At 32.8% G+C, this 9,656-nt stretch overlaps 1 protein-coding gene across 2 annotated transcripts; it reads left to right on the top strand.

The window, feature by feature from the left end:
* The first annotated feature begins 4,060 nt into the window (after positions 1 to 4,060).
* On the top strand, positions 4,061 to 7,279 carry LOC108758672 (uncharacterized). 2 transcript variants are annotated; one of them, XM_018503738.1, is made up of 7 exons: positions 4,061 to 4,191; positions 4,308 to 4,430; positions 5,452 to 5,514; positions 5,617 to 5,679; positions 5,758 to 5,799; positions 5,879 to 5,953; positions 7,102 to 7,279. In XM_018503738.1, the coding sequence occupies exons 2-7, from the start codon at positions 4,410 to 4,412 to the stop codon at positions 7,174 to 7,176; spliced, it is 339 nt and encodes a 112-aa protein (XP_018359240.1). In that variant the 5' UTR covers positions 4,061 to 4,191; positions 4,308 to 4,409; the 3' UTR covers positions 7,177 to 7,279. The 2 variants fall into 2 exon arrangements, with proteins under 2 accessions (XP_018359240.1, XP_018359239.1); XM_018503737.1 differs by having other exon boundaries at positions 4,061 to 4,228.
* The last annotated feature ends 2,377 nt before the right edge of the window (positions 7,280 to 9,656 follow it).

The raw sequence follows: 9,656 nt of genomic DNA, 5'->3' as shown, positions 1-9,656 counted from the left end.
TTGTTGCCGGATCTGTTTGTCTAATGTTCTGAGCGTGTAATAGGTCCCTTTGAGCTCATCCTTTAACGAGATTAAAGCTTCCTGTACCTGGAGCCACAGGATAATCGTGTTATAAAAGCTATCTTGTAGCTTCACTCTTACGGTAGCTTTAATTCCCCTTCGCCATGCCACTAAGCGATATAAAACTATAATTGTAGAAATCATTTTCTTGGGATAAATCACCCGCGCGCGATTTCTACCAATGGCGGATTTAGTGCTTCAGAGAAGCCCCAAGTACGACGACCCCTACTTTGTTCTGCTTTATAGTTCAATAGACGGAACGCAGTCGAGGAAGAATTTTATTTACAAGTTCTTGTGGAACGATAAGACTTCTCAGATTTCTGTCGAACATTCTCTTTTATTAATTACAAAATTGTGAAGATGAGATTATTAACTCACAAAACAATTTGAGAAACAGCCAAAGCTCTAAGAACCGTTTAAATCGCTCATAAATCCACCACATCTTCCTTTTTAACTCGCGATAGTGAATCTCATATCAGAATTGAGTGGATAACCCTTGGTCGGCCTAACACAACAAATTTATGTACTTTTCTCTAGGATAAGATTATTTAATTTTTTTTGATTCGCCTCAATCCAAGTTGAAATGAACATCGTCAGTCCTAAAACGTAATACTCCTCAATCAGAGACTCGAATAATCCGGTGAAGACTTCATAGGCCTCGGGATCAGGCGCGTGTATACCTTCGATAGAATCAGAATTCACACGGGGCAAGTAGAATCACGTCTATAAGGGATAAGCCCCAAGTGGCCGTGCGTGTCTTTAGTTCTTTGAACAGAATTCTCATCGGATACTTTTTCAGCAAAGAATCATCTTTGTTTGAGAACGATAAATACGTTATATATAAATAATAATATTTATAAAGTAATATGAATAATATGTAATTATAAACTATTTATAAAAAATTTTATATAAATTTTCGAAGAATTTTCGATAGTACTTTTAAAAAAAACATTTAAAAACATTTTCTAATTCTTCACCTCAACGATTTGTTTCTTAACATGTCGCTAACTTGGAAGAAAATACAAGTCTCTGACAAAGTTTTAATTATTATTTATCGGTTATTATTATATTCCGTTAAATTGAAGAATATTAATATTCTCCCATCTACTTGTTTTAGAAGCTTTCGTGCACGCTATTAATATAATAAAATTGTATATATGTATATATATATATATATACATATTATATATACATACATTTATTGTTATATTTTATAAGTTTTAAAATAAATTTGCCATAACTAATTAAAAATTTATTTAATTTCCCGGAAATTTTGTTTAGAATTTCGAATTTAAATACAGCAACATGTTTTAATATTGAATAGTAATTTAATATTACATAGTATCAACCGAGTTCAAATTTATATTTTATTCTACATTCTTTATTTTTATAAACTTCATGAAAATGTCTTCCAGTTTTTTCAGTTTGTCATCGTTTGCTCTGACGGAGCTCGTCTTTTTTCGGAAAGCGCACGACATGTGCTTGTCGCACATTTTTTTGCAACCTCTTTGGTTCGCTTTCTCTTCCTCTCTCCATGTAATCGTAATCCTTTTTTTTTGCACACTCGTCTTTCTCTATCCCATCTGCCATCGTCTATCTTGGATAATTTTCTCATCTTCTCATCTTGATTTCTTCGTCCACGCTCGAAATGCATCTCATTCACAACGTTGGATTTTAATTACATATTTTTTTCACATATTTCTCATTCTCCTCATATTCCTTTTCCTTTCTCCTTGACATCCGTCGTAGTTAGGAGAACTCTATAGGAGAAGAACGTAAAATTTCGACTGAAAATAGCAATATGTGTTATGCAAGCTAAAACTTTTCATTTATCCTGGACAAAGTAAAACATAAAATACAATTAAATAGTATAAAATAAGATAAACTTGTATTAATTTCTAGAACATATTATTTTTTGAGTATTGTTAAATATGTTGAATATTTTCTTTTAACCTGCTGAGGACCGGCATGTTTTTGATCGACTTTTTTATTTTAAGGGCTAGAACTTTTTTGTCAATGTCATGGGGTTGAGTGGCAAAGAAGATGACGCCACTATCGAATCCCTAAAGGGACCTCCGGTCTTCTACAGGTTAATATAAATATACTTAAATGTATAGAAAATAGCAATTTTTTATTTACTGTAGTAATAATAACAATGACAATTGATATATAGACATATCTAGTACAAAATGTATTATAAAAAAACATTATATTAAAATAATACGTTATTTTTATTGTTACATTCAATGTTAAACTTGCAATATTTATACTTTAATCTGTCACTATTTATATCAACTTTTTGAATCGAAGCTTTTTACCAATATTAATTTATAGAAGATTTTGTTTTCTAAAGATCACTGCATTTTCAATTCTGTCCTCAGAATTCTAAAGTTCAAATTTCAAAAAGATCTGATTATATCATTAAACTCGATTTTAGATTTTTGGTATTTCTGAGTTTGAATGTAGCTTGAAAATATTAAATTTCAAAAATGTAGTAACCTCTATGAAGGAAAATATAGTGTCAAAGGGCTCATAATTAGAGTTTGAAAATCAGTTAAATGTTTATATAGCACTGATGAACTTTATGTAAAACGAAACTGGAGAGTTGATATTACATCGCAGTTTAAATACTTCTTAAAACCAAGGTTATAAAATTTTTTTTTTAACTCTGTCCGCCATATTGAATCTACCATTTTGAATTTTTTTATTTTTGACCTCAATTCGAATAAAACATTATCCTCGACATTATCAAATTACTGCACAAGCCAAGTTTTATAAAAATCGAACGAGCAATTTATAAAATAAAAGAAGGTGACCCCGAATGAGGTCGACAAGAGTTAATCAGAATTGATCTTGTTATTTATGTTTACTCATACTATGTATGTAAATAATCAATTTCATATATAAGAACATTAAAATGTATTTTTACTTTAAATTTTATTGCGACTAAAACCGTTCCTTTTAATTCATTTAATTAATTTAATATGTTAAGACAATATCGCGGCGATTTAATTTTATCCTTCTACTTTAAAATCTCACGTTTAATTATATCATAAGTAACGTTTGTATATATTTAAAATATAGGTATTAATAATAATATTTCATTGTATATTAATATTTTGAATACAGGCATGATTTATTTATATTTTATATTATTAAATATCTTCGCATAAATTTGACACAATCAACGTAGAAAGCTGAATGGATAATGCTCCTCCATCTAACGCCACGCTTTTATGACTCAATAACGCATTCCGTGTTACGTATACACATAGGCAAATGCCGTGGGTTATAAATTATGCCAGGAAACTTCGCGAGAAGAATATTGGTGGCGCACGCAAAACTAAACAAACCTTTCACGAGGATCCTAATGACACGTAACGAACACGACTGACACGAACTATGCTCGAACTTCAAAACGCGAGGGGGTAGCTTTCGTGTAAATACTGAAGAGGCAGGGAGAAATGCAAGAAAGTCGAGCGAAATTACCCAGAGGTGAAAGAGTATGAAAACTAATTAATTATAATATTGAGGTGCGTCAACCTGTTAAACGATGTTCAATAATTTCATCAAAATACAATATATAAAATATACAGAGGATCGAAATCTTTTGGTTACTTTTTTAAAAAAAGGAAAATATTGTCACTCACAATTAGTAATTTATTGAATACATTTAAATATAATTTTGAATATAAATTCTACTTTTATTTCTATCTTCAAATAGTTAAATACTAATTTGGTGTTAAATTGACAGTCCAACGATATCATTATTTTTTTAAGGAGAATTAGAGATACTACTACTTGTATTTGATTCTTTTAAAGTAGCTTTTATAATTATTTTTCGAAAGGGGCGTACACTTGATACTTTTTTTACCTTTCATCCTTATGAAAGAATGTTGAACCGTGTGTATTGTTTGACCAGTGTCACAGCAATTCGTCTGTTTACCGTCATTTGTTTGTTGATCGATCGCGATGTGTACTACCACCATCTCCTGTCAAACATTCGTTTAAACGGTAGACTGGCCGTTCCCGCGATCTCTCCCCGAGCATCGACGCGTATCGTGGCGCGATCTCGACAAATTATTCGGTAGTTATCGCCCTCCCCATCATGGACGACACTAGATTGTACAAGTACTATCGAACATCCGGATACGGTTTGAATTCGCTGGTTAGAAATGCGGATCGATTAGGTTAATCTGGTTTCGTCGAGGACTTTAATTTTTCACGTGAATCGTGCTTTGTTTCAGATATACCGATTTCTCATCGCTGATTATAATCTAAGACGATTCTTCAACTTAAGTGCTTATTGCGGAGCGGTGACTTTTGTTACTTTCATCTTTGTAGTAATTATGGCCATCTGTTCGATAGCGGTGGGTTTATTATAGAATAATTTTAATTAGAGGACGGATAAAATAATTTTACTTTTTTCGTGCATGTAGCAGTTATTTTATTTTATTAAGCATAAAATTTATCAGGTAATTAACGAAAAGAGTTTAGATTAGTCGTTAAAAACTTGTCTGTTAATTAACTTTATTTATAATAGCAAGCATGAAAGCTTCTATGAATTATTCGTTTGGTAGAGAAAATTCAAGAGAGCTTATTATTCTGGCAATTAATTTGCATATGATACCGTATGACTCGATACAATAATTAAAACGCCATGACAATACGAGTACACGATTCTATAATTAATTGTTTGCTTTAAATCCAACGTAATAATATTATTTCAGCGTGCAATTAATCAAGGAACAATAAACGATCGATGTCGCGGAATTATCGATATATTCCCTTTCGCATCGTGATCAGGTTTTGAATAGATAATGCTCACCGTTATATATATCGTAATACGAAAGAAAACGAGTCACGTATCTTTCGAAAACCTTGCCAGCGCCAAACTCTCTTGCCGGCTTAAAGAAAATGTAAACAACTTTGCGGGGCAATCACTTGAATACTGATATGTCCGTGCACGTGCCACGTTGTAACAAATATAATTCTTACACATATAAAGTATACCGTAAGCCTTCAATCTTGACGAAGAGAGTTTCAGCTACATATCTCCGACGCAATAACGTTTGCTTTAATCCTTATCGGCGTAATGACGTTCAGAAGCTACAACTTTGAACTTGAAAAATTTGCAAACATAAAAAATAGCTTTTGCTGACCTTTTATCCGCTGTTATCTTTATTTCATGATATTTATGTCTTGATAAAATAGTTTCTATTCAGAAAACACACGATAATTTTGTTACTATTTTTAACAAGATAAGCATACAATAATAGGAAATATTAATATAGAATCAGAAATAAATACAAAAAAATAGAAAGATTAATAAAACAAAATTTAATTTAATATATTAATTGCTTTAAATATTTAACTCTGTTTTCATACCAGGGTTTAAATATGGTAACGTTAAACGATACACTTTTTCGTGAATTGTTCGAAAAAGCGGAGAAGGTAAGTTAGGCAATTTTGGCAATTCACAGTTAAACTGAAGTTTGATCGAGGCTAGAGCGATATTGAACCACTTTAAAAGCATCAATTGCCAATAATTTGTAGAAGTTACCACGAATGGAAAGTGTCGTTAGCATCATACCTCCGTACAAATGTATTCACAAGCATGTAAGTTTATTAAAAAATTTTTTAAGCATACGATTAACGCTTTCTTCGTCACGCTGTGCTAATAATTTCAATCTCTAGTTACAACGAATGAACGTGTTTCAAGAGAAAACGAAGAAAATGGTAGGTTTCGATAATCTATCGTTCGCTACTCTTACTAATTATATTTTAATGTCCGGATATCCGGATTTCGTCGTAACAGTTACGCAAAGAGCAATTGGAATTGGAAATAATGAACAGCAAAATGTCGTGTATCGAGAAATTATTGAAGCCCGAGGTAAATTATTTGTCACGATAAATGGGATACATTGTGCGGTCGGGTCGTTACTAGAGTAAATAAAAAAAAATTCTCGTTCCAAACTTGAGCGCTATTCACGCGTGCATCCTTTGTCACCTTTTAATTTAACGCTATTGATAAAAATAATCGATCCATAGCTCACTCGCATCCCTGTTCAGAATTTATGCGCGATCATCGACCTTAAATAATTTCATAACCCGCAGAGATGAATACGATGAAACTCGCAGAAACTCTTACAAAGGGTTACGGATAACTCGTGTGCCAATCGCGAACTCGCTTTTAATTAAAATTTTGCCGTCGTCGATGAATGAGAGATTTAATAAAACGCATTTATGCGATTTTCCGCGTATACGCGTGGGATATTGTTACGATAGAAAGGAGTATCTCTTTCGCTACACTCGAGGACGACCTATAAACTCTGAATTATCAAAGGTCATATAAACGTATCATGGTCTCTGCAACTTTCGGTCGTTGCGTCGGGTATTAGATCAGTCTCGATTTATCCGGCAGGCAGTCGCGCTCGATTGGCAGACATAAAATTAGATTCGACCCTATCTTAGACCTTTCTGTGGCTATCCGAGTTTATCTTTCGCGACGAGATATATTTTTACTCATTTTGTTAACTCTTTCTGAACGCGGATTTCGATGCTTTAATTAAGCGTGCCATACTTTTATTTCTTGCCGACAATAGAATTGATATTCAACGTTCAACGTAAACTTCCAGATTAATGAGTCATTGAAAGTATCATTAATAAGATGATATCGCAAATTACTATAAATATCACATTCTTATCACCAAATGATATTCTGTTCGCGATAATAATTGATGAAATAATGAAATTGTGCAAGTCAGGAACTTTCCGCTTTAGCTTAATTTCTTTTAATCAATATGTGACGAATCTTTTCCGCGATACATGCATCATTACATTGTGTAAATTAATTCATTTACCCCCTAATAAAATATTTATTATTGATAAAATTATTGACATGCAATAGTAATGTATATTGCATTAATTGAATATTGTCATTAAAATTTGTTGATAGTAACTATATCCGATTATTATGCTGATAATGTATGTATTATACAAACATTATATATATAACTCTATTAATAATAGTCTCTCTAGGAACAATCCGAGTGGCGTCGTAGTAGATCACCAAAGGTATATCATCGGTCTATTAACGTAGAAGCATCAAACTAACAAGCGAAAAAGAAGACACATTTATATCTAAAATTCGATGAAATTTTACTCTCTATTTTATAATATTTATGATGTTTTCATTAGCAATGTATAATTGAGGGGATGGGCCTAATTACAAAATCTTGATATTAATAAAATAACTTGCTACTTTTTTATTATACACAAATGGGTTCAATATCAAATGAATTTATGTAATGTCTTTAAGAAGTTACATGTTATAATACTTCTCTATTACATGGAAAAGCTAATTGCCAGAAAAAGGACGTAGAATTATGCCTTTATTCCGCCCATCCCCTCAATTGATATAAACGTAATATATTGTCTCATGTCACATTTTAAACATGTAACGTAAATTTTGTGGAATACAGTGAACCAATAACACACATTTTCATATATTCTCGTTAATGGTATTTAATTATAAACATTTATGATCCCATCCGTAATTTGATAAACACATCTGAAAATTATATTAGATCTAAAATTGTATTAGATCCGTTCGCTGTATTTATGGATATAGAACACAAGTTATATCTATTATAATATCACGATATGTGTTAAATATGAATTAAAATATAAAACTTAGTGAATTATAACTTTATCTCATTCGATAGTATTTCGAAAACATTTTCACGTAGCAGAAAAACAGTTGCAAACAATGGTTTTGTCATCGAAGTATCGTTGTTCTGCGTCCTTGTTCAAACATGCGTAATTTTCGTATGATCACATGCAAAGCAGTATAAATCGTGACCTATTAAATAGACTGTATCACGTGCAAACGCACAGTTTTTCTGACAAAATTTTTGCGCTGAAATAGGCGGCGACACGGGATGCTGAAATTCTAGTACGTGCCGAAACTCGCTGAAAAAAAATGTGACGATCTTTTTTGCGGTCGACCACATGTGAACGAGTGCTGTTGCGTTTTGTAAAAAGTAAACGCCATAACGTCGCTTACGTTACACTCTTTCTCTTTTCCATGCTTCGATATTCAACCATTTTAGACCATGTTATTTTAGAACGTATTACGAAAGTCATTAAAGTCGACCATTTAGGACCATGTACCATTTTTTTCAATACTTTTCATTACACGTGTAATAATATATTTATAGATATACATATTCGTTTGATTGTTCATTCTATTATCTCTATTCGGTTATTCATTCTTATGTAATATGCAAAAGTCAAATCGATAATACGTACGTTACGATTTGTCAGTTGAGAAATTGTCAATTAAAGATCGATTAACTTGAACTTTCAGAAATAGCAAATTCACAATCTTGCTGAAAATTCTATTTAATCAAATGAATTTTTCCGAACGCATTTCATTGATGGTAATAGAGAAATCAGACCTTGGTTTTACAAAATAAAAAATTTATTATAGTTATTATATTAAAAACGACTTATTTAACGTAAAATTGATCAAATAATCCTTAAGATCGAGAAGTTGCTGAATATATAGGTAATATATACGTTACGTAATAATAAGAGCTATTGTGAGCACAACACTATTGTTTCGAGACAATAACCATTGAAGTTTAACACTATTATCCAACTTGGAAATAAGAAAAGACAATTTAGCATGATTAGAATCTACCGAACTTTAACGTCTATTATATCAAGATGATCGCGCGCGCGCACGTGCGCGCGTGTGTGTGTGTGTGTGTTTGTGCTACACGTGGTCGTTGCGCAAAACTGTGCCGGTGCAAAATGTATCATTAATGTATGTACTTCCTACAACTTTAGCCACAATAAGTTCACATTGCGGAAAAAAACGGATAGAAATCGGAGATAAGAATATTATATCGGATTACGTGTACAAATATAAATAATTCGCGTTTCCGTCCATTTTAAAATTATTTAAATAAATTATGAAATTATTTAGTTAAGAATACATTAACTTGACGTTTAAACACGAAAAGTCCCATGGAAATATGTATGTACTGTATTATTAAAAATTTCGTTAAATCTTATAAAAAGAACAGAGAAGAAGTAAGGATATAATGTGAACTATTTTTATCTTTCTAAATTGTGCCAGTATAATATCTTTTAAATCTAAAATAATGTCTTATGCTATTCGACCTACATTCGGTTTATATATAAAGTTCTATTTCTATTCCTGATTAAAGTTGACTCACCCCCGATGCCGACCGATCGCGCACCATCCCTCTTCTTTTCTCGCCCAAGCTTACGGATGTCGCCAGTAGTGCCGGTCCGAACTGTCGCGGCGCAGCGAGTCTGGCTACAACCGTCTGTTTCCACTTTCGATCCCCCGCCGCGGCAGGGGTTGGAGAGACTGGCTCAGGAATTGAACGCGGCTACGTGGCGTACGAGAACAGGGTCTTTGCTCCCGTTTAATATTTTAGCCAGTCCATTGGCTGCTGCCGCTCGAGGCATCGACATGCGCTCTGGCTTTCGGCTCGTTCCGTTCCGCTCGGCACGGTACGGCACGGCACGATACTGCACGGCACGGCACGGAACGGCAC

Source organism: Trachymyrmex cornetzi, unplaced genomic scaffold (assembly GCF_001594075.2).
Source record: "Trachymyrmex cornetzi isolate Tcor2-1 unplaced genomic scaffold, Tcor1.1 scaffold16, whole genome shotgun sequence".
In the NCBI taxonomy this organism is placed as follows: Eukaryota; Metazoa; Arthropoda; class Insecta; order Hymenoptera; family Formicidae; genus Trachymyrmex; species Trachymyrmex cornetzi.
The sequence above is the reverse complement of the archived record's forward strand: the minus strand, read 5'-3'. Positions and strand labels throughout refer to the sequence as shown.

What these genes read in the sequence shown, in the direction of transcription:
- LOC108758672 (XM_018503737.1), top strand. Translation starts at nt 4,169, where the DNA reads ATGGACGACACTAGATTGTACAAGTACTATCGAACATCCGGATACGGT. An exon ending in TGTTCGAAAAAGCGGAGAAG is followed by an intron (nt 5,515 to 5,616) that starts GTAAGTTAGGCA and finishes AATAATTTGTAG; the next exon opens with AAGTTACCACGAATGGAAAG. An exon ending in AAGAGAAAACGAAGAAAATG is followed by an intron (nt 5,800 to 5,878) that starts GTAGGTTTCGAT and finishes TCGTCGTAACAG; the next exon opens with TTACGCAAAGAGCAATTGGA.